Source organism: Mytilus californianus, unplaced genomic scaffold (genome assembly GCF_021869535.1).
Source record: "Mytilus californianus isolate M0D057914Y unplaced genomic scaffold, xbMytCali1.0.p SCAF_2, whole genome shotgun sequence".
NCBI lineage: Eukaryota > Metazoa > Mollusca > Bivalvia > Mytilida > Mytilidae > Mytilus > Mytilus californianus.
Genome location: NW_026262668.1, coordinates 40539081 through 40564345, shown reverse-complemented (window position 1 = coordinate 40564345; position 25265 = coordinate 40539081). Strand labels below are relative to the sequence as shown.

The 25265-nt window shown below is 34.1% G+C and overlaps 1 protein-coding gene and 1 long non-coding RNA gene across 2 annotated transcripts in view; one reads left to right on the top strand and one right to left on the bottom strand.

Annotated features, from left to right (window-relative positions):
* LOC127727935 (PAN2-PAN3 deadenylation complex catalytic subunit PAN2-like) overlaps window positions 1–25265 on the top strand; it is a 399078-nt gene that overhangs the window by 210275 nt on the left and 163538 nt on the right. The window contains exons 12-15 of the mRNA XM_052235095.1: window positions 183–361; window positions 7031–7191; window positions 18518–18796; window positions 21687–21958. Coding sequence (XP_052091055.1) covers window positions 183–361; window positions 7031–7191; window positions 18518–18796; window positions 21687–21958 — 891 coding nt within the window. The remainder of the gene's footprint in view (window positions 1–182; window positions 362–7030; window positions 7192–18517; window positions 18797–21686; window positions 21959–25265) is intronic.
* The window catches only part of LOC127727947 (uncharacterized), a 150053-nt gene that overhangs the window by 25071 nt on the left and 99717 nt on the right, over window positions 1–25265 (bottom strand). The window contains exon 2 of the long non-coding RNA XR_007993928.1: window positions 16432–16486. This is a non-coding gene — a long non-coding RNA (uncharacterized LOC127727947). The remainder of the gene's footprint in view (window positions 1–16431; window positions 16487–25265) is intronic.

Sequence of the window (25265 nt, the reverse complement as noted above, 5' to 3'; positions counted from 1 at the left end):
TCTTTATAGTACTGGTGCAGTGTTGCATACTTCTCTACAGCTCAATTTGGGTTTGCTTTAACCACAGTGAAAGTGCGCAAAAGTTTTTAAAAAAAAAACTCGGGTAAAAAGTAGCACCTGAAACAATGGCATTTCAATAATGGAAAACCATTTCTGAATTGGTCTTTGTATAAATTTTTTAGGAAACCTATGCCTGTGGACAATGAGATACTTAGAAGCATGAAAGTGCAACATAATGTTGGCTATGCTAAATTGCCACAGGGAAGTGGAATAGGCGTCAATCAAATTCCATACAACATTGGGAATGATAAAAAGGGGTCCAAGAAAGGGAAATCTGTTCCTGAATCTCCAATAGGTAGAGGTAAGTGTAATTTGATTGGTATAATTAGATTTGTTTTAAGAGCTGAGTTTTTTAGAATGAGAGGTTTTTCCTATACTGCTTGATCTTAATTATCCTAGTGGCCTGGTTCTTCAGCTTTTATATAAAAATGTATTTAGCAAATACAGAAAAAAGTAAAATCACAAAAATACTGAACTCTGAGGAAATTTCAAAAAGGAAAGTCCCAAATCAAATGGCAAAATCAAAAAAACAAACAATCAAACGAATGGATAACAACTGTCATATTCCTGACTTGGTACAGGCATTTTCTTATGTAGAAAATGGTGGATTGAACCTGGTTTTATAGCTAGCTAAACCTCTCACTTGTATGATTCAGTTTCAACAGTGTCCTTGTATGGATTGTTTGTATTTTCCATGAATTTAAGATTACAAATACGCTTGTATGATTGCAGTTTCAAAATTTATGAAATATGCAAGTCTGGAAAAAAATCCGGTTTTTATAATGTAATTGGTGCTTCTGTTTTAGAGAATATTTTAATTATCTAATTACTACCACAATTTGATATTAATAGTATTGTAATTTTCATTGTTATTATACCCCACGCAACGAGTTGCGGAGGGTATAATGTTTTTGACCCGTCAGTCCGTCAGTCCTGTTTCTTGTCATCGCAACTCCTCTCAAACCACACAACAGAAATTCACGAAACCTTTTTAGATAATAAGGACATACTATGTAGTTGTGCATATGGACAGGAAATTATGATTCAATTCTTTTTCTAGGAGATACGACCCTTTGAACTTAATTACTTTAATGTACTACTGCAACAGTTTGTCATCGCAACTCCTCTCAAACCACACAACAGAATTTCATGAAACCTTTTCAGATAATAAGGACATACTACGTAGATGTGCATATCGACAGGAAATTACGATTCAATTTTTTTTCCAGCAGTTACGCCCCTTTAAACTTATTTGCCCAATATACTACTGCAACCTTTTGTCATCGCAACTCCTCTCAAACCACACAACAGAATTTCATGAAACCTTTTCAGATAATAAGGACATACTACGTAGATGTGCATATCGACAGGAAATTACGATTCAATTTTTATACGACTGCAAAAAAATTTTTGTGGTCATATATTGGTATGACGTTGGCGTCGTCGTCGTCGTCCGGCGTCGTCGTCCGAAGACGCATTAATTTTCGCACTCTAACTTTAGTTTAAGTGAATGGATCTCTATGAAATTTTACCATAAGGTTCAATACCACAAAAGGAAGGTGGGGATTGATTATGGGGGTTATGGTACCAACAGTTAAGGAATTAGGGGCCAAAAAGGGGCCAAAAATAAGCATTTTCTAGTTTCCAGACAATAACTGTGGAACGGTGTATGGATCTCTCTGAAATTATACTACAAGTTTCCATACCTCAAAGGGATGGTTAGGATTTGCTTTGGGGGGGTTATTGCTCAAACCGTTTAAGAATAAGGGGCAAAAAAGGGGGGAAAACAAGGTTGTCCTCATTAATGGACAAATACTTTAGTACAAAACATAATTTAAAGCAGTGTAAGGGATATAAATCAAATACATCATTGAAATTATCTCCCTTACACTGCTTTAAAATTATGTATAAAAAAATGGTTAATGAACAATTAAGATAATTTAAAAAGTTCAAATTGCAGAGCACATTTGTAGAGGTATGATCAGTATTCAGATATCTAATTGCTTGTTACATGTGCTATGTCTAAGGACAATCTTTTTTGAATTAAAAAGAACTTTTTATGATATTTTTAGAAAAAATTGTTTTTTTGTCTCGCCTTGATGGAGTCACAAAGCGAGACAACGGTATGCTATTTCAGGCTGCGGCATAGGCAATGGTGGAACAATGTATGAGTTTGTGATAAGGTCAGTTTATGGAGAACCACTAGTGGTAGGTCAATGATATTTGGTATGCAGTTGTATTTGCATTGGCACATCTCATTTCTATGGAGATTATTTAGTCCCGCCCCATCAGTCATGGTCTATTGACTTTGAAACTTTTGCTTAGTTTACATGTATTAGTTTGTGATTATCTCAGTTTATGGAGAACCACTAGTGGTAGGTCAATGATATTGGTATGCAGTTGTATTAACATTGGCACATCTCATTTCTATGGAAATTGTTTGGCCCTGTACCTTCAGTCATAGTTCATTAACTTTGAATATTTTGCATAACTCACATGTCAAAGTATTGCTATTTTAATTTCAACATTTGCATTTGACTATAGATACATTGTAGAAATAACTAAAAGGCGAGACATGTCTCTGTGTTAACAGTTTATTAATTTTTATTTTTGTAAAAAGCATTGTTATTGAGTTAATTTTAACGTGTGTTGCCTATGGCGAAAGCAGGTCCAGTAATGGCTTGACTCTGTCCATCATTCTGTCTGTCCTTACGTCCATCCAAAAGACCTTGAGTAGAAAACGTTGCTTTAGTGGAAGCCAATAATTTATAGCTCACCTTGCACAAAGGGCCAAATGACCTTTTCTCTTTACTTGGCGTCCGTCGTACAGTAACTTTACAAAATTGTTTCCTCTGAAACTACTGGACCAAATTTTACCAAACTTGGCCACAATCATCATTTGGGTATTAAGTTTTCAAAATGTGTCCGACACCTGCCAACTGACATGGCCGACATGGCTAAAAATAGAACATAGGGGTAAAATGGATCTTCCCATTGTGCATTTAAATCAAAACTGTCAGACGAATTCTTATAGGAGTAATTGCCCTTAAATGACAAATTTTACAATTTATTCTTATTATTAAGTTTTACCCTTGGCAGTCTGTACGTATGTCCATACGTCCCGAAATTGGTTTCTGTTCTCATAACTTTAGTTAGCCTCAACTAAATGTTATGTAACTAATACACAAAGGTTATTACCACATAACACAGGTCAAATTTGAATTTGGGTGGTGTCACTTTCACCATTCTCCAGTTATGTCCTTTTATATAGACATCAACTACTGCTGAAAACAACTGGAGATATTAAACCTGTCCAAATTCCTAACCATAATCTTTCTTGCATTAGGTTGCGTAACAGGTCATTGACAAAGCGTAATTTAGAAAGGGGAACATATAGATGGTTAGTAAGCTACATTTCTGGATATTTTAGGTGCAAAATGTTGAGTAAAATTATAAAGAAACACTAAAAAGACTAGTTGTAGCATGTCATTAGTTTACTTAAGTATGTAAGAATAGGATATTTTGCAAATATTGCTTAACACAGCTTCAACCTCTATGAATGATTGAACTGTATATTGAAATATATATATCAAAACAAATAATATAAATTTTTTTCTCGCATAAAAAAACGGGACCCAACTGATGCAAACTTTTTATACGACCGCAAAAAAATTTTGAGGTCGTATATTGGTATGACGTTGGCGTCGTCGTCGTCGTCCGAATACACAATGGTTTTCGCACTCTAACTTTAGTTTAAGTGAATGGATCTCTATGAAATTTTACCATAAGGTTCAATACCACAATAGGAAGGTGGGGATTGATTTTGGGGGTTATGGTACCAACAGTTAAGGAATTAGGGGCCAAAAAGGGGCCGAAAATAAGCATTTTTGTAACTTCCAGACATAACTTGTGTGTTAGCATATGGATCTCTTTGACATTGTACCACAAGATTCCATATCACAAAGGGTCAATGCTGGGATTGATTTTGGGGTTAATTGCCTCAAAATTTTAGGAATAAGGGGCCAAAAGGGGGCAAAAAACAAGCATTTTTCTAGTTTCATGACAATAACTTGTGTGTAAGTGTATGGATCTTTGTGAAATTTTACTACAAGGTTCCATTTCACAAAGGGAAAGCTGGAATTGAGTGTTGTGGTAATTGCCCAAAATGTTTAGTAATAAGGGGCCTAAAAAGGGGTTTAAAATAAGCATTTTTTAGTTTCTAGACAATAACTTGTGTTCAAGTGTATGGATCTCTCTAAAATTGTATTACAAGGTACCATACCACAAAGGCAAGGCTGTTATTGAGCTTGGTTTGGGGGGAAAGGGGGCTGGGGGTGATGAATCATAAGGGGGGCGGGGTCAAAAAAGGGGTAATTTTTTTTTTGTTTAAAATTTTCATTTTAAGTTAGTTATTTTTTATCACGAAGAGAAAGTAGGAATTGAGTTTTGGGGTTAATTGCTCAAACATTTATGAATAAGGGGCCAAATATTGGTCAAAAATAAGGATTTTTTTAGTTTGCAACAAAAACTTGTGTTCAAGTGTATGGATCTCTGTGAAATTGTATTGCAATGTACCATACCACAAATTGAAGGTTGTGATTGAGGTGGGGGATGATGAATCAAAAGGGGGTTGAAAAAATGTGTGGGAGGTAGGATTTTTTTTTCCTTTTTTTTCTTTAAAATTTTCCATTTAAAGATGGTTGTTTCAGATTTATATATGAAAGAAAATAATAATGATACGGTTATATATCATGAGTAATTGAAATTTAAAATTATGTATATTGGAAATTTAAGTTACATTGGAAAGTAATAATTGGCTTTGGGGGGGGGGGTTATGGCTCTAATGTTTAAGGAATAAGGGGAAAAAAGGTTAAAAAACAAGGGTTTCCATTTTAATAGACAAATAATTGAGTAAAGAACATTATTTAAAAGCAGTGTAAGGTTGGTAATTCAAACTCATTTAAATATCTCATCTACACTGCTTTTAAATTATGTAAATTGGAAATTTGCCAATAACTTTATTGTTAATAAATGCATTGGAAATTTGCCAACAATTTTAGTGTAATAAACTTCATTGGAAATTTGCCAATATAAAATTTTGCTGATGAAGGTTTTTTGTTTACCTTTAGCCTTGACTATGAAGTCATTTTCTATTTTTATAGCCTTATGATGTAGTTGAATTATTTAATACTTTTATGATGTGTTTAAATGGGGTTTTATCATGTTTATGGTTGCAAATTTATTGTTTTAGTATAATAAACTCCATTTAAAATTTGCCAATAAAAAAAATTTTTGTTTATTTTTAGCTATGATTATGATGTCATTTTCTATTTTACTTTTATGGTTGCAAAGAAATTTTTATTTTTAGATATTACTGTTAAATGATGCTGATTAAGTTTTTGCTATGTTTAGCCATGACTATGATGTCATTTTATATTTTAATATCTGTTATGATGTATTTAAATGGGCTTTTATGGTTACAAAGGAATTTTATTTTTAGATATTACTATAAAATGTTGCTGATGCTGATTAAGGATTTTGTTTATTTTTAGCCATGACTATGATGTCATTTTCTATTTTAATACCTTTATGATGTAATTTCCATTTTTAGATATTACTGTTAAATGATGCTGATTAAGGGTTTTTTGCTATGTTTAGCCATGACTATGATGTCATTTTCTATTTTAATATCTTTATGATGTATTTAAATGGGCTTTTATGGTTACAAAGGAATTTCATTTTTAGATATTACTTTAAATGTTGCTGATTAAGGATTTTTGTTTATTTTTAGCCATGACTATGATGTCACTTTCTATTTTAATACCTTTATGATGTATTTAAATGGGCTCCCATGTATTTAGATTTTTGATTATTTATACATGTTACCAAATTGGTCCACATTGAACAAAAACGGTCCAAATTTCAACTTTATTACATTACATCAAACATTGAATTCTACATATTCTTTGATATATTGAAATTAACAAACAATTTAGTTTATGGATATTCCACCATAATAGGTAAATTAAATTTTTTCCAGTTCTTACACCACATTCATCCTGTGTCAGAAACCTATGCTGTGTCAAATATTTAATGACAATCCAAAGTCATAGCTGTATCAAGCTTGAATTTTGTGTCCATACTTGCCCCAACTGTTCAGGGTTCGACCTCTGCGGTCGTATCAAGCTGCGCCCCAGCGAAGCATTTTATTTTAGAAGGTGGAAAAATTACTTCCCTTTAGGCTATAGTTGTATGTATTTAATATTTAAGTCATTATCAAAACTGGAAAACAAAATAAACAATTTTTACAATATAATGGTAGAACAAGTAAGAGCAGGCAAAAATATATAAAAATTTATTATAAAATATCCACTGCAAATTATATATGAAGCTTTTTATGGAGATAATTGAATGAGCATACAAAAAAGAATGCATGATATTCAATTTAGAACAATAACAGTTAACTCCCCTTGCATAAAAGTTTTTGTTATTAAGAGTAACTGTTATTATGTTACATAATACAACTTCTATATATTATCTTATTTTATTAAAATCTTGAATACTGCTTAATTTCAAGTCAATATCTTTATAAAATTTGTTTTGTAGATTAACTTAATAACCTAATAGGCCAATTTTCATTCATATTTCAAAAATTAATATTTTTAATTGATTAGCCTTCATAAATGGAAAAATTGCTGAATTTGCCGTTTCTGTGTTAAGTTTCAAACAAAACAAAACATCAATAAGTTTGAATCAGTACATTGACTCTTGCATATTTACAAGCGGGCATCTGTATTCCATGGACACAATCTTCTTTTATTTATGTATTATACAAATATCAATTTTGAAATGTAGTAAGAAAAAAAATTTTGTATTTTACTATTTAACTGTGCATATATGTATATTAAGATTATATTCAGTAGTGCAATAGTTAGGCAAAACTCATTTCATTATCTCCTTTTATTTTCAGGTGAAGATCCATTTGTAGTTGTTCCCAAGAGATACCAAAAAGTAGACCTGAAATACTCCAAGTTAGGATTAGAAGACTTTGACTTCAGACATTACAATAAAACACACTTTGCTGGTTTAGAAACTGGTATCCCTAATGCTTACTGTAATTGTATGTTGCAGGTACACAAATTTTGATCAATTAATGTTACTTAGTTTACAAGTGTGGTCCAACATTTTCATTTTCTCTCAACAATAATGTTGGAAATATTCATTTATTAAAGTTGTGTGTATTTGTATTGCATAATAGAACTTAAACGTCATGATCATACATAAAGCATGACTATGCATGTTTTTATAAGACCACAAAAATTTGCAGCCATAATGGTATGGCAAGGTTGTCATCGTCATCTGAAGACATTTGGTTTCCAGACAATAACGAGTATAAGTCTATGGATCTCTATGATATTGTATCACAAGGTTCCATACCAAAAAAGGAAGGTTGGGATTAATTTTGGGGGTTATGGCCCTAACCATGTAGGAATTAGGAGCCAAAAACAATACTTTTCTTATACTTTGTATAAATTGCTTATTTCTTGACCAACTTCAATGTGGTTTAATTCAAAGTCTTGAATTCTTTGGGTTCTTAAATATCATATGTTGAATCTCTAACCATGTATTTAGATTTTGGATTTTGGGCCTCTTTTTGAATTGGTCCACAGTTCTTTGACCACATTCATTCTATGTCAGAAACCTATGCTGTGTCAAATATTTGGAACTTGCAAATTTCAAGCAACTGTATGAAAAAGTACCAAATTAAAAAAAAAAAAATCCTCTATTGAAGCCTCAATTGTCGGGTATGAAAGGGAAGAAAGTGTTAATTGATCACTGCCAGAAATGCTACAACTATATAAAATTTACCAAAATTATCTTTTAACATTATGCCATGTTAGATTTGAAACCATACTGAACAGAATGACTTTATATTTGGTGTCCAGCTCGACAGTGGCAATTTGTTTTGTATATGCACATTTTATACACCCGTTTATGGGACATATTATGGTATACTATTGTCCGTCAGTCTGTCTGTCCGTCCGTCCGTCGTCAACATGTCGGACAATAACTCAAAAACGCTTTGAGCAGTTTTCATGAAACTTTGGTGAATTGTTTATGCTTGACAGTGGCAATTTGTTTTGTATATGCACTTTTTATAAGCCTGTTTACGGGACGTATTATGGTATACTGTTGTCCATCAGTCCGTCCGTCCGTCCGTCGTCAACATGTTGGACAATAACTCGAAAACGCTTTGAGCAGTTTTCATGAAACTTTGGTGAATTGTTTATATCTATTGACATGAGTTCCCTTTTGATTTTTATAAATTTAAGATTTTATGTTTCTGAGTTATGGGGTTTTATTCATTTAAAAAGGGGGATTTTCCAGTTTTCAGACAATAACTCAAAAGTTCTTTGAGCAGTTTTCATGAAACTTTGGTGACTGGTTTATTTCTATTAAAATAACCTCCCTTTAGTTTTTTTTTTTTATAAATTTCTGACATGACATTGAGGAGTTATTGAACTTATTCTTTGAAAAAGCGACGGGCGTATCATGCAGAAACTTTTTTTTATAATTAAGAGATATATCAGAATTAAAATTTCTAAAAAATATTTATTGGGTTTCCTTTTTTACTGAAAGGTGAACTTACATTAAGTTTTTTTTTTTTATGCAGACAACATCAACATCATACATGTGATTCATCCGGCAGGAGTCAAAATCATCCGATTTGTAAGGCCTCTTCCAACCCTCACGGTATTTTAAAAATTTGTCTTTTTTTTATACGACCGCAAAAAAAATTTGTGGTCGTATATTGGTATGACGTTGGCGTCGTCGTCGTCGTCGTCCGGCGTCGTCGTCGTCGTCCGGCGTCGTCGTCCGAAGACACATTGGTTTTCGCACTCTAACTTTAGTTTAAGTGAATGGATCTTTTTGAAATATGACCATAAGGTTAAATACCACAAAAGGAAGGTTGGGATTGCTTTTGGGGGTTATGGTACCAACAGTTAAGGAATTAGGGGCCAAAAAGGGGCAAAAAATAAGCATTTTCTAGTTTCCAGACAATAACTGTGGAACGGTGTATGGATCTCTCTGAAATTATACTACAAGTTTCCATACCACAAAGGGATGGTTAGGATTTGCTTTGGGGGGTTATGGCTCAAACCGTTTAGGAATTAGGGGCAAAAAAGGGGGAAAAACAAGGTTGTCCTGGTTAATAGACAAATACTTTAGTACAAAACATAATTTAAAGCAGTGTAAGGGAGATAAATCAAATACATCATTGAAATTATCTCCCTTACACTGCTTTTAATTTATGTATTAAGTAATGGTTGATGAACAATAAAGATAATTTAAAACAGTGTAAGGGAGGTAATCCAAATACAACGTTTTGGTTACTTCCCTTACACTGCTTTTAAATTATGTTTAAAGAAATGCATATTTATAAAGGAAGACCAGTAAAAATATCTGCAAATGTTGCATCTTTTTTTTTTACAAAAAAATCCATATGAAAGATTTGACACTATATTTTTAATTCTATTATAAAATTGATTAAGTTAGCACTATGGTAAATTTAAATGGGTAATTATGTTTGCCAACTCCATTGGAAATTTGAATTGAGATTATGACCATATCTTGAGGGAAAGAATTTTTTGGGGGAAAAAAGGGGGGGGGGATAAAAAGAAATTGTGGGGGGTCAATTTTTTCTCATTTCAGATTTCAGAAATTAAAAAGAATTATTCTTCAAATATTATTTTTTTTTCAAATTTCAAATATTGAAAAATTTCAAGAAGTAATCTTTAATTGCACAGTATGGCGCATTAGATTTGTAAAATCTTTGATCACATTTATTTATTTGTTATGCCGAATCTAACAGTGTATTTAGATTTTTAATTTTGGGTCAAGTTTTCAAATTGGTCTACATTAAGCTCCAAAGGGTCCAAAATTAAACTTTGTTTGATTTTAGCAAAAATTGAATATATGAGGTTCTTTGATATGCTGAATCTAAACATGTATTTAGATTTTTGATTTTTGGCCCAGTTTTCAAGTTGGTCCTAATTGGGGTCCAAAATTAAACTTTGTTTGATTTCAACAAAAATTGAATATATGGGGTTCTTTGATATGCTGAATCTAACCATGTATTTAGATTTTTTATTTGTGGACCCCGTTATCAAATTGGTTCATATTGAGGTCAAAAGGGTCCAAAATTAAACTTTGTTTGATTTCATCTAAAATTGAATTATTGGGGTTCTTTGATATTCCAAATCTAACCGTGCATTTAGATTTTTAATTTTGGGTCCTGTTTTTTAAATTGGTCTACATTAAGGTCCAAAGGGTCCAAAATTAAACTAAGTTTGATTTTAATAAAAATTGAATTCTTGGGGTTCTTTGATATGCTGAATCTAAACATGTGTTTAGATTTTTGATTATGGGCCCAGTTTTCAAGTTGGTCCAAGTTGGGGTCCAAAATTAAACTTTGTTTGATTTTAACAAAAATTGAATTTATGGGGTTCTTTGATATGCTGAATCTAACCATGTATTTTGATTTTGGACATTGGACCATAATAGGTAAATTAAAAAAATTCAAGTTCTTAGACCACATTCTTTCTGTGTCAGAAACCTATGCTGTGTCAAATATTTAATAACAATCCAAATTCAGAGCTGTATCAAGCTTGAATGTTGTGTCCATACTTGCCCCAACTGTTCAGGGTTCGACCTCTGCGGTCGTAACAAGCTGCGCCCCAGCGAAGCATTTTATTATTTTTTGGGAAAAGACGGCTTCAACAGATTGACTTTAAACACTGTGTTACACATTTTCCTTCTGTTTTCTGTTTCTCATGAAATTATCGTATCTCAAGCTCTTCCTTTCACTATTAACGTTTCTTTTACAATCTGGAAACATCAGTATTACGAAATATTCCAAATATATCCAACCTAGTGATGTCATGGTGGAAATTCCGGACTTCGTAGAAGCAGGGATATCCTGTATTCATTAGTATTTTAATCATTCACAGAAAGCTTGTACGATTATAAAATCGGAATTTGTTTATTAAACATAATTATAAAAGAAGTTTCTTCATGAAACGGAGAACTACCTTCATGTGGTACTTAAGCAAAGCAAGGACTTATAACTAATAAACATCCTTGAGCAAAGCAAAAAAGCTAACAAACTGTGATATAGGTGGCATTGTTTTCTTGTCATGATTTTAATCATTTCGTACCCTTACCATTTCATACCTCATTGAATATTTATATGAATGCAACTTCGTTCCTCGTGTACTATTTACATACCTGCCAACCCTCCCGGTTTGAGCGGGAGACTCCCGCTCAAATGGCGAAATTCGGGAAATCGCTGTTGGATATTTCAACCTTGAATGACAAGTCAACATTAATTACGTTTTTGTGTCACTGATGAGGGTTGTTTTTACCTGTAAATCACAGACCATGTGAAATTAAATGGCTTTACTTGACAGCTTGGGTGTCAAACATAGTACTAATTAACAATCATTAACGACTTTTGCTTCAAGCTTTGTGTTATTAAAAAACATTTCAAGGAAATTTCGGGATTACTTCCCCTGTTTAATCCTGTTTTAAGTTACCCTTCTTAAAACAATGTGAAATGATAAAATAATATAAACTAAATACAAATTAAACAAAGAATCATAAAAGGATGGCGTTTAAAAGATTTTGTATGCCTTAAGACAAAAAAAATAATTATATTTTAAAAATCACTTAAAAGATCTATACTTCTATTCAATGTTTATAACTAAATTTATAAGGTATGTATTGAACAATATTCAAAGAACTTAATAAAAAAAAAAAAGCTGTGACAACATGATTGCTCTCTTTTAACAGAGATATGTGGGGTGAAATGTTGTCCTGATGGAATTCTAATGTCAAAGATGATGTAATAGGAAAGAAACAAACAACACACCTTCTGTAGGAAATAACCATATTAAAAGAAACAAAGTATATCTATTAACTCTTATATGTGTTTCGTAAATGAATAAATGAACACGTCATATATTTCACTTGAAAATGTCGTTCGCGCAAAAGCTCCCCCTCAGCTGTCATAGCTGAGAGGGAGATCTCCCTCTTTGAAGGTTTCAGAGGTTGGCAGGTATGACTATTTATATTTATTAAATGATAAGAGCAAATCAGTCCTATTATGGATAAATCAGCATGTGTAATACTGTTGACGTTGCCCTGTTGACATAAATCATGAGTAAATATTACTTTTTGGCCCAGTCCGATACGGAAAAAAGGCCGAAAGGCAATACAGGATTTTCACTTCCGGTGGCAAATTTTCGCTTCCAAAATTTTATGTTGGATGTATCTTAACCTGGAATAGACATTATTAAAAGAAAATGGAAGACACATTTTACAATTTTAATGACGAGAAAATTTAATTATGAGCCGTTTTTGTCTCGCCTGTGACGAAAGTGCGAGACATAGGTATTACTATCCAGCGGTGCTTCATACCTTGTATGCAGATACCTTATGTTACAAAGTTTCAGTCTGTCATGTGCCTATTGTCCTTGACCTCATTTTCATTGTTTAGTGACTGCTTGAAAAAAAATTCCAGTTTTTTTGTCATGTGAATTTCTCACTTATTATGAGTATTAGGATAACTATATTTGGTAAATGGGTTCCTTGCAACGTCTACATGTTCATTAGACAGGGTTAACCTGACCTCAACCTCAATTCATGGATCAGTGATCAAGGTTAAAGTTACGTGATTAGGTCCGTTTCTCAGACACTACAAGCAGCAGGTCAACTATATGTAGTGTATGGAATGATTGTAAGGGGTACATGTCAGACTGGCAGGTTTTATCTGACCTTGACCTCATTTTCATGGTTCATTTGTCATTGTTAATTTTTTGTGTTTTGGTCTGTTTTTCAAGTACTGTAAGCAATTGGTCAACTCTATTTGGTTTATGGAATGATTGTAAGGTGAACATGTCTGTCTAGCCGGTGTCATCTGACCTAGGCCTTAACCTCATTTTCATGGTTCATTGGTCAATGTTAAGTTTTTGTGTTTTGGTCTGTTTTTCAAATACTAATAGCAATAGGTCAACTATAATTGGTGTATGGAATGATTGTATGGTGTACATGTCTGTCTAGCCAATATCATCTGACCTTGACCTCATTTCCATGCTTCATTGGTTAACACTAAGTTTTTGTGTTTTTGTCTGTTTTTTAATTACCATAAGCAATGGGTCATTTATATTTATTATACTTCACGTCAAAATGCCATATTTTGATTGGCTAATACGAGGGTGTTAATTTACTCTATTACCCTTCATGGAGACGCTTGATCAAGTGTGCGCTTTATTAAATACGACTCTATCCTTTGGCAAATACTCTATTACCCTCCACGGAAACGCTTGATCAAGTGTGCGCTTTATTAAATACGACTCTATCCTATGGCAAATACTTTATTACCCTTCACAGAGACGCTTGATCAAGTGTGCGCTTTATTAAATACGGATGGTTGTTATGTACAAGACGTCATAGTTTATTACTTTGAGTTTGAAATTTAATCGACAGTAATAACAGAACATTCAGTATAATAAATTAAATAACACATATCTGAGAGGGTGATAGAGCAGATTGTTACCCCTCGAAAAGACATTGTCAACCTTGGCTTCGCCTCAGTTGACAATGTTTTCTCGGGGTAACAATCTGCTCTATCACCCTTTCAGCTATGTGTTATTTATATATTGGTGTATGGAATAATTGTAAGGTGTACATGTCTGTATGACAGTTTTTATCTGACCTTGACCTTATTGTCATGGATCTTTAAAAATGTTAAGTTTATGTGATACTTGTAGTAAAACCTTTATCTTTAAGACTTTCAACATAAAATCAATGGTCAGCAAAACAGGTGAGACATTTCAGCGTGTGCACTCTTGTTGTTATGATTTGCGGAAACATTTCACAACCTTTCCGAGTAGAACTTTCAATTTATCATCATTCCGTCGACAAAAAAGCATAATGTCTGAATATTCTCCCCAAGTACTTTATGTTTGCTAGATAAATAGAATTGCATTAGCATAGTACCTGGACTGGAAATCAGAAATCACAACAATATAATTGACAAAACAATTCGTTGTGACTGGGAAGAGGCAAGTTCAATTGACTGAAATGTGATTTCCTGTACCTACAGTGTATTTAATAGTAAGTTTCTTGTTTTTTTAATCGAAGATTCATGATCATATGTATTGGTCCTCAACCCTTTAGTCTCGGGGCCAATAAGCTAATATAACCTTGAACCTATAACGGGGTCAGTACTGAAACAGGCAGTATTAAAGTATTGAGAAATTTGTAGGGAGCCCGAAGGGGTGTTGAAATATTCATGGCTTTTGGAAGGGGGTCTTGAATTTATTTTCCTTCAAGGTGGGACTTGGAAAAAAAAGTAGAAAAATTCCAATTTTTCCTTCCAGGTCCCCTGAATGAAATAAAATGATCAGTCTCTTAGATCATGAGTATATTAATCAATATTCATTAAACCTTGATCTTTTTGTCTCGCATGTGCAGTCTTCCCGCTCAACCACAGGCCCACCAGCCCAGGCTTATAAAACTGTTGGGCCTTTAAAATCATCTTCACAGGCCAATTTAATCTAACTAAAATCTTCTTAAAATTCAGCTTCGGGCCTTTAGATTCAAGTCTATTGTGAAGACTGCATGTGTCGAAAGTCGCAGAATGCAAGACATAGAGATTACAATCCAGCGGCAGCAATGGCATAAACTATTTTTACATGTATATAAAGCTTAATATTTCAGGAGGTAGAAGACCTGGATGCTTCATACCTTGTGTGCAAATGCCTTATTTTCTTATCTTACTTAGTTTCCTGTCTGTCATATATCTATTGCCTTTTTTCATGGTTGAGCAACTGTTTGAATATTTTTAGTCCCATATCGACGAAGTTCAGGTTCGCACTCCGTCCGTCTGTCTGTCTCAGCTGCAGTGTCTGTCCGACCTTCAGTCCGGCAAATCAATTTTCCACACTTTTTTCCTTCATGCTTGAAGATACTGATTTGATATTTGGTATATAGTTTTATCATGACCAGTTACAGATTCTATTTGATTTTTGTTCTGGTCTGATGATTTTGTGCAGAGTTATGATCCTTGGACTTTGAAAATTCACGCAAGTAATCAGTTTTCCACACTTTTTTTCGTCATGCTTGATATTTGGTATATAGTTTACCATGACAAGTTACAGATCAAGCTCGAATTTTTTTCCCATCTGATCATTTTGTGCAGAGTTATGTTCTTTTGATTTAGAAAATTCAGGCAAGTAATAAGTTTTCTGCATTTTTATACGACCGCAAAAAAAATTTTTGCGGTCGTATATTGGTATGACGTTGGCGTCATCGTCGTCGTCCGAAGACACATTGGTTTTCGCACAATAACTTTAGTTTAAGTGAATGGATCTCTATGAAATCCTTGGACTTTGAAAATTCACGCAAGTAATCAGTTTTCCACACTTTTTTTCGTCATGCTTGATATTTGGTATATAGTTTACCATGACAAGTTACAGATCAAGCTCGAATTTTTTTCCCATCTGATCATTTTGTGCAGAGTTATGTTCTTTTGATTTAGAAAATTCAGGCAAGTAATAAGTTTTCTGCATTTTTATACGACCGCAAAAAAAATTTTTGCGGTCGTATATTGGTATGACGTTGGCGTCATCGTCGTCGTCCGAAGACACATTGGTTTTCGCACAATAACTTTAGTTTAAGTGAATGGATCTCTATGAAATTTTACCATAAGGTTCAATACCACAAAAGGAAGGTTGGGATTGATTTTGGGGGTTTTGGTACCAACAGTTAAGGAATTAGGGGCCAAAAATAAGCATTTTTCTAGTTTCCAGACAATAACTTGTGGAACGGTGTATGGATCTCTCTGAAATTATACCACAAGTTTCCATACCACAAAGGGATGGTTAGGATTTGCTTTGGGGGGTTATGGCTCAAACCCTTTAGGAATTAGGGGCAAAAAAGGGGGAAAAACAAGGGTGTCCTGGTTAATGGACAAATACTTTAGTTCAAAACATAATTTAAAGCAGTATAAGGGAGGTAATTCTAATACATCATTTGAATTACCTCCCTTACACTGCTTTTAAATTATGTATAAAGTAATGGTAAATGAACAATTAAGACAATTAAGACAATTTAAAAGCAGTGTAAAATTTTTTTATTTTTTTTTGTCGGGGGAGGGGGGGTCAATTCGCAACAGCAAAGTGTATTGCACAAAAGCAAAAAATTGAATATAAATTCAAATCATATAATCAATTCTAAGTTCTTTGACTACAGTTATTCTGTGTCAGAAACCTTTTATGTGTCAAATATTTAATTACAATCTAAGACCTGTATCAAGCGCGAATATTGTGTCCATTTTTGCCCCAACTGTTCAGGGTTGGACCTCTGCGGTCGTATCCAGCTGCGCTTGCCGAAGCAATTTATTTTCATTATACACAAATATATTGATTTGGTATTTGGTATATAGTTTTACAATGACTAGTTACAGATCAAGTTTGAATTTTGTTTGGTTCAGATGATTTTTTTGCAGCGTTATAGTCCTCCGACATGCTTGAATATTATGATTTGATATTCATTATATAGTTTAACCATGTTAACACCAGGACAAGTTATAGATCAAGTTAGTTGTTCCAGTGCAATGAATTTTTAACTTGTAGAGGGCTATGTATTGCCATGCAATAATCTCAGAATGCTTGTTTTGGTTGTTTTGTCGCTGTGAAATACTCCCTTCTTATGAGTTAAAGGGTAACTATATTTGGTATATTGGATGCTTGCAAGGTCTACATATATCCGTCAGACATGGCTCACCTGACCTCAACCTCATTTCATGGATCAGTGATCAATGTTAAGTTTTCGTGGTCAAGTCCGTATACCTCAGATACTATAAGCAATAGGTCAACTATATTTGGTGTGTGGAATGACTGAAAGGTGTACATGTTCAACTCGCAGGTTTCATCTGAACTTGACCTCATTTTCATGGTCCATTTGTCAATGTTAAGTTTTTGAGGTTTGGCCTGTTTCTCAGATACTATAAGTAAAAGATTAGCTGTATTTGGTGTATGGAATAAAGTAAGGTCCTTCTGACTGGCTTCATCTGTCCTTGACCTTGTTATGCCCCCGCCGTAGCAGAGGGAGCATTCAGTTTTACCCTTGTCCGTCTGTACGTACGTCCCAAAATTGGTTTCCGTTCTCTAACTTTAGTTTGCCTTAACCAAATGTTATGAAACTTATACACAATGCTTATTACCACAAAACACAGATCAAGTTTGAATTTTGGTGGCGTCACTTTTACCGTTCTAGAGTTATGCCCTTTACAAATGGAAAAATTGCTGAATTTTTCATTTCCGTTCTCTAACTTTAGTTTGCCTCAACCAAATGTTACGAAACTACACAATGCTAATTACCACAAAACACAGATCAAGTTTGAATTTTGGTGGTGTCACTTTTACCGTTCTAGATTTATGCCCCGTTACAAATGGAAAAATTGCTGAACTATTCGTTTCTATTCTCTAACTTTAGTTTGCCTCAACTAAATGTTATGACACTTATAATAATGCTTATTACCACAAAACTCAGATCAAGTACAAATTTGAGTAGCATCACTTTTACAGTTCTTGAGTTATGTCCCTTTATAATTTTATATGCAAGCATGGGCATCATCTGTGTCCCATGGACACATTCCCCATTTATTTAATGCATATATCAAAGAGAGGCGAAAGATACCAATGGACATTCAAACTCATAAGTTGAAAAATAAACTGACAACGCCATGGCTAAAAAAGAAAAAGACAAACGGACAAACAATAGTACTCAAAACACAACATCGAAAACAAAAGACTGAGCAATACGAATCCCACCAAAAACTGGGAGTGATCTCTGGTGCTCTGGAAGAGTAAGCAGATTCTGCTCCACATGTGGCACTCATCATGTTGCTCATGTTAATACAAACCAATAGAGGATTAAGACGAGTCCCCGAGGGTATCACCAGCCCAGTAGCCAGTACTTCGGTACTGGCATTAAAATACGGATTTTGTGTTATTAAAATTTGCTGTTACAAAATTTTGGAAATTATTTAAAATTAAGGAATGTATCTCCCTCATGCAAAGCTCTAATTCCTTGCCCAGCTTTGGCTATACTTTTTGTCCTTTTTGGTTTATTGCTCTCCATGTTTTTAATAAGCTTTAGATTTTCAAATATTTTGGCCTCGAGCATCACTGAAGAGACATTGATTGTCGAAATGCGCATCTGGTGCAGAAAAATTGGTACCTTTTATGTTATCACAAGAGAGGCCAACACTCAAAGGTCATTTTGTGAGTGGACAGGGAGGGTATGAGAATTGAAATAAACTCAGTATGACTTAAAGTAATTATATCTTATAAACAAAAATGAAATTTGTCATGTATATATTTTGCAGGTTTTGTACTATATAGAGCCATTGCGAGTTGCCTTGTTGAATCATTTATGCAAGAAGGAATTCTGTCTTTCTTGTGAATTGGGATTTTTGTTCCATATGTTAGATTCACAGAAAGGCCAGACATGCCAAGCAACAAATTTTCTACGAGCTTTCCGTACCATACCAGAAGCATCAGCTTTAGGACTTGTTTTGTCAGAAAATGAGGAAAATGAAAGTCGCATAAACTTGCTTCGACTGATTCAGAGCTGGTGTCGGTTTATATTTCACCAAGTTCATAGTGTAAGTAAAGATATGTATTAAACTCAATTTTTAAAATAAAATGCAAAATTAATCTGCTTACCTTAGATGCTCTCCAGAATAATATATAAAATCATTGCACCTTTTACCTTTTTATCAGCCTCACTAATAAGGCTGGAGAAAATATATATAAAGCAAAAACAAATTTAACTGGCCAGTCATATACATGTATATATTTTAGGCACATTGAAGTAATTCTGTTTTAACTAACTTAGTTCTTGCCTATTTATGTTGCAAAGCACTGACTTTTTATTTGTGTTCGTATAATGTTATGACATTGTCTGCGTTGTCATAGTCGGCGTTGTCGTAGTCTGCGTCTTCGTCATCCGATGACATTTTGTTTCCAGACAATAGCTTGAGTATAAGTGAATGGATCTCTATGAAATTGTAGCACAAGGTTCCATACCACAAAAGGAAGGTTGGGTTTGATTTTGGGTGTTATTGTCCAAGCTGTTGTAGATAACATACAAAAAGATTAAAGAAGCCGGTTGAGTAGTTTTGAGTTGATCACTAAGTCGTAATCCCTTCTTTGTGCACACCCAGCCCATAAATGTATGATTACAGTATGAATAATTTGTCATAAAATATAACAATGCATAACTAATTACATGTATTTATCATGATGATAAAAAAAAGAATGTCATAAATCAATACCGTGGTCAATGACCGGAAATTTAATTACAAGTGTATTGTCAGGTGAACTCTTCAAGTCTTGAATTCCTGGGGTTCTTTAATATGCTGAATCTAACCATGTCTTTAGAATTTGGATTTTGTCACAATCCAAATTCAGAGCTGTATCAAGCTTGAATGTAGTGTCCATACTTGCCCCAACCGTTCAGGGTTCGACCTCTAAGGTAGTATCAAGCTGTGCCCTGCAGATCATTTTATTGTGTGTGTAGGAATGTGATCTCCCTTTGAATCATTTAGCATCATTTCCAATTGATAAATCATAGTGATAGTTGTATGGTTACTTTGTCATAGTAGCAGTTGAAATTTCTTTATTAACTTTTTAGCTCACCTGGCCCAAAGGGCCAAGTGAGCTTTTCTCATCACTTGGCGTCCGTCGTCGTCGTTGTCGTCATTAACTTTTTACATTTTGAACTTCTAGAGAACCACTGAATAGAATGAAACCAAACATGGCATGAATGTTCCTTATGAGATGCTGACCAAATGTTGTTACTTTGAAGCCGATCCATTATCCAAGATGGCCGCCAGCGGGGGACTTAGTTTAACATAGGACCCTATGGGAAATACATACAAATGTCTTCATTTAGAGAACCACTGAATGGAATGAAACCAAATATTCAATGAATGCTCCTTATGAGGTTCTGACCTAGTGTTGTTACTTTGAAGACGATCCATCATCCAAGATGGCCGCCAGCGTGACTTAGTTTAATATGGGCCCTATGGGAAATACATACAAATGTCTTCTTTTAGAGAACCACTGAATGGAATGAAACAAAAAATGGTATGAATGTTCCTTATGAGGTGCTTTATACCAAGTGTTGTTACTTTGAAGCCGATTCATCATCCAAGATGGCCGCCAGCGGGGGACTTAGTTTAACATAGGACCCTATGGGAAATACATACAAATGTCTTCTTTTAGAGAACCACTGAATGGAATGAAATCAAACATGGCCTGAATGTTCCTTTTGAGGTACTTACCAAGTGTTGTTACTTTGAAGCCGATCCATCATCCAAGATGGTCTCCAGTGGGGGACTTAGTTTAACATAGGACCCTACGGGAAATACATACAAATGTCTTCTTTTAGAGAACCAGTGAATGGAATGAAACCAAACATGGCATGAATGTTCCTTATGAGATGCTGACCAAGAGTTGTTACTTTACAGTCGGTCCATCATCCAAGATGGCTACCAGCGGGGGACTTAGTTTAACATAGGACCCTGTGGGAAATACATACAAATGTCTTCTTTTAGAGAACAACTGAATGGAATGAAACAAAACATGGCATGAATGTTCCTTATGAGGTGCTGACCAAGTGTTGTTACTTTGCAGTCGGTCCATCATCCAAGATGGCTGCCAGCGGATGACATATTTTAACATAGGACCCTATGGGAAATACATACAAATGTCTTCTTTTAGAGAACCACTGAATGGAATGAAACCAAATATGGCATGAATGTTCCTTATGAGGTGCTGACCAAGTGTTGAAGTGTTGTTACTTTGCAGCCGATCCATCATCCAAGATGGCCGCCAGTGGGTGACTTAGTTTAACATAGGAATCTATAGGAAATACATACAAATGTCTTCTTTTAGAGTACAACTGAATAGAATGAAACCAAACATGGCATGAATGTTCCTTATGAGATGCTGACCAAATGTTGTTACTTTGAAGCCGATCCATCATCCAAGATGGCCGCCAGCGGGGGACTTAGTTTAACATAGGACCCTATGGGAAATACATACAAATGTCTTCATTTAGAGTACCACTGAATGGAATGAAACCAAACATGGCATGAATGTTCCTTATGAGGTGCTGACCAAGTGTTGCTTCTTTGTTGCTAATTTACTGTTCAAAATGGCCACCAGGATATTTTATTGAATAACGGGACCAATATTAAACCAAATTTGACCTCAAACATTATTTGGGTATCTGTTATGATTTTTATCTATCCTTACATGATATCTAAAACCAAAGTAGAGTCAGGTGAGCGACACAGGCTCTTGAGAGCCTCTAGTTTATTGTATGTTGCCAATTGCAAACATTGAAAATATGCAGATAAATGGTACACATTTTTACCTCCAATCACTAAAATTTTGTTCCATCGAAATTTCCAGTTCTATGGTATATATGCAAGTTTATAAAGTAGAAACTGGAAAATTTCAGGATATGAAAATATACATTTGCAGGAAGCAGGTAAAAAAGTATTGGTTGAAGATTGTAAGAAAATTGAAGAGGCAGCCGCAGATGAAGCAGAGGACCTAAAGGCAGACAAAGATGACAAGCCTTCCACTGCAGAGTCAACCCCACCAAAGTCTAAAAAGAAAAAGAAGAAAAAGGGAAAAAAGAAAGGAAAAGATCAAGCAGATGATGATAAGTCTGATGGGAAGAGAGAAGATGATGAGGAAAAAGACAAAGAATCAATATCTCCAGATCAGTCTGTCAATCTTGAGGAAGAAAGGTCTTGTACTTCTGTCTTTTAATCTCAATATTAGGGCCATTGGAAAAGAGAAAACTGTGGTATTGCCTTTCCCCAAATCTTTGTTATTTTTCATAAATGAGATAGCTTTTGGCCAGTTTTAGATTTTTTATAACTGTCTTAGTCAGGCATTGTAAACCTTTTTCTGTATTTAAATAACATACAGGTAAAACACTCAAAAATGGTAGGTTGTTATTTTGTGTTCCTTGTACATAGTTTATGTTACCAACAGCTAGCAATGAGAAATCATGTCATGACATGGTAAAATGTTTTTAAAAAAACGGATGCTGTACTATTTTGTCCTGAAAATCATTTAATTTAAGTAAATTTAACCATGGAAGTATTATATTGACAGGAACTACAACTATTAATAAGCACTTATTTATAACCCAGGGATCCCTGTAGAAAATGAATGCAAACTTTCTAATTAGTATTCTATTGTTAATTTCCTTTTGTGACTATCTGCGATGCCGCGGTCATAAAGTGACCAGAAATACTTCTTATCAATCACATGGTTTTTATCGAGACAGGTTAACAATACCTGTCGGAAAACACATTTGCTTATTTCAATCGCTTCGGTTGACCTTTATTCATTAAAAAACTTATTTAAACGAATCGACTGATGCATAATAAATGATAATCGGCCCAGAATTAATTATACTACAACGTTTTAAAATAGTAAGTGACATTATTTTATTAGTCCTCTACCGACGAAGTCGAAGGGGACTTAAGGTTTGCACTCCGTCCGTCTGTCTGTCTGTCCATCCGTCAGTCCAGCAAATCAGTTTTCCACACTTTTTATACGACTGCAAAAATTAAAAATTTTTTGGTCGTATATTGGTATGACGTTGGCGTCGTCGTCGTCGTCGTCGTCGTCGTCGTCGTCGTCGTCGTCGTCGTCCGGCGTCGTCCGAAGACACATTGGTTTTCGCACTCTAACTTTAGTTTAAGTGAATGGATCTCCATGAAATTTCACCATAAGGTTCAATACCACGAAAGGAAGGTTGGGATTGATTTTGGGGGTTATGGTACCAACAGTTAAGGAATTAGGGGCCAAAAAGGGGCCAAAAATAAGCATTTTTGTAACTTTCAGACAATAACTTGTGTGTAAGTGTATGGATCTCTCTGACATTGTACCACAAGGTTCCATATCACAAAGGGAAGGCTGTAATTGATTTTGGGGGTAATTGCCTCAAAATTTTAGGAATTAGGGGCCAAAAAAGGGGCAAAAAACAAGCATTTTTCTAGTTTCATGACAATAACTTGTGTGTAAGTGTTTGGATATTTCTGAAATTGTACTACATGGTTCCATATCACAAAGGGAAAGCTGGAATTGAGTTTGGGGGTAATTGCCCGAAACGTTTAGGAATTGGGGGCCAAAAAGGGGCCAAAAATAAGCATTTTTCTAGTTTCCAGACAATAACTTGTGTTCAAGTGTATGGATCTCTCTGAAATTGTACTGCAAGGTACCATACCACAAAGGGAAGGCTGGGATTGAGTTTGGGGGTGATGAATCATAAGGGGGTTCAAAAAATTTGGGGGGGGGGGGGATTTTTTTTTTTTTTTTTTTTTTTTTTTTTCCTTTTTTTTTCCTTTTAAAATTTTCCATTTTAAGTTGGTTATTTCTGATTTATATTTAAAAGCAAATAATAATGATATGGTAGGAGATACACACCAAACAGGATGTGTAAATTATTATATAATAAGTATTGTGCAATAGCAAGAAATTTTCAATTGCACAGTATTGCACAATAGCAAGAAATCTTCAATTGCGCAGTATTGCGCAATAGCAAGAAATCTTCAATTGCACAGTATTGCGCAATAGCAAGAAATATCCAATAGCACAATATTGCGCAATAGTAAGAAATTGTCAATTGTACAGTATTGCGCAATAGCAAGAAATATTCAATTGCACAGTATTGTGCAAAAGAAGATACTTCGTATAAATTGCTTATTTCTTGATCAATTTCAATGGGGTTTTATTCTTGAATTCTTGGGGTTCTTTAATATGCTGAATCTAACCGTGTATTAAGTTTTTGGATTTTGGGCCCCGTTTTTAAATTGGTCCACATTGAGGTCCAAAGGGTCCAAAATTTAACTTTGTTTGATTTCATCAAAAATTGAATTATTGGGGTTCTTTGATATGCCGAATCTAACCGTGTATTTAGATTTTTAATTTTGGGTCCCGTTTTTTAAATTGATCTACATTAAGGTCCAAAGGGTCCAAAATTAAACTTAGTTTGATTTTAACAAAAAATGAATTCTTGGGGTTCTTTGATATGCTGAATCTAAACATGTGTTTAGATTTTTGATTATGGGCCCAGTTTTCAAGTTGGTCCAAGTTGGGGTCCAAAATTAAACTTTGTTTGATTTCAACAAAAATTGAATATATGGGGTTCTTTGATATGCTGAATCTAAACATGTATTTAGATTTTAGATTTTTGGCCCAGTTTTCAAGTTGGTCCAAATTGGGGTCCAAAATTAAACTTTGTTTGATTTCAACAAAAATTGAATATATGGGGTTCTTTGATATGCTGAATCTTACCATGTATTTAGATTTTTTATTTGTGGGCCCGCTATCAAATTGGTTCATATTGAGGTCAAAAGGGTCCAAAATGAAACTTTGTTTGATTTCATCAAAAATTGAATTATTGGGGTTCTTTGATATGCCAAATCTAACCGTGTATTTAGATTTTTAATTTTGGGTCCTGTTTTATAAATTGGTCTACATTAAGGTCCAAAGGGTCCAAAATTAAACTTAGTTTGATTTTAACAAAAATTGATTTTTTGGGGTTCTTTGATATGCTGAATCTAAACATGTGTTTAGATTTTTGATTATGGGACCAGTTTTCAAGTTGGTCCAAATTGGGGTCCAAAATTAAACTTTGTTTGATTTCAACAAAAATTGAATATATGGGGTTCTTTGATATGCTGAATCTTACCATGTATTTAGATTTTTTATTTGTGGGCCCGCTATCAAATTGGTTCATATTGAGGTCAAAAGGGTCCAAAATTAAACTTTGTTTGATTTCATCAAAAATTGAATAATTGGGGTTCTTTGATATGCCAAATCTAACCGTGTTTTTAGATTTTTAATTTTGGGTCCCGTTTTTTAAATTTGTCTACATTAAGGTCCAAAGGGTCCAAAATTAAACTTAGTTTGATTTTAACAAAAATTGAATTCTTCGGGTACTTTGATATGCTGAATCTAAACATGTGTTTAGATTTTTGATTATGGGACCAGTTTTCAAGTTTGTCCAAGTTGGGGTCCAAAATTAAACTTTGTTTG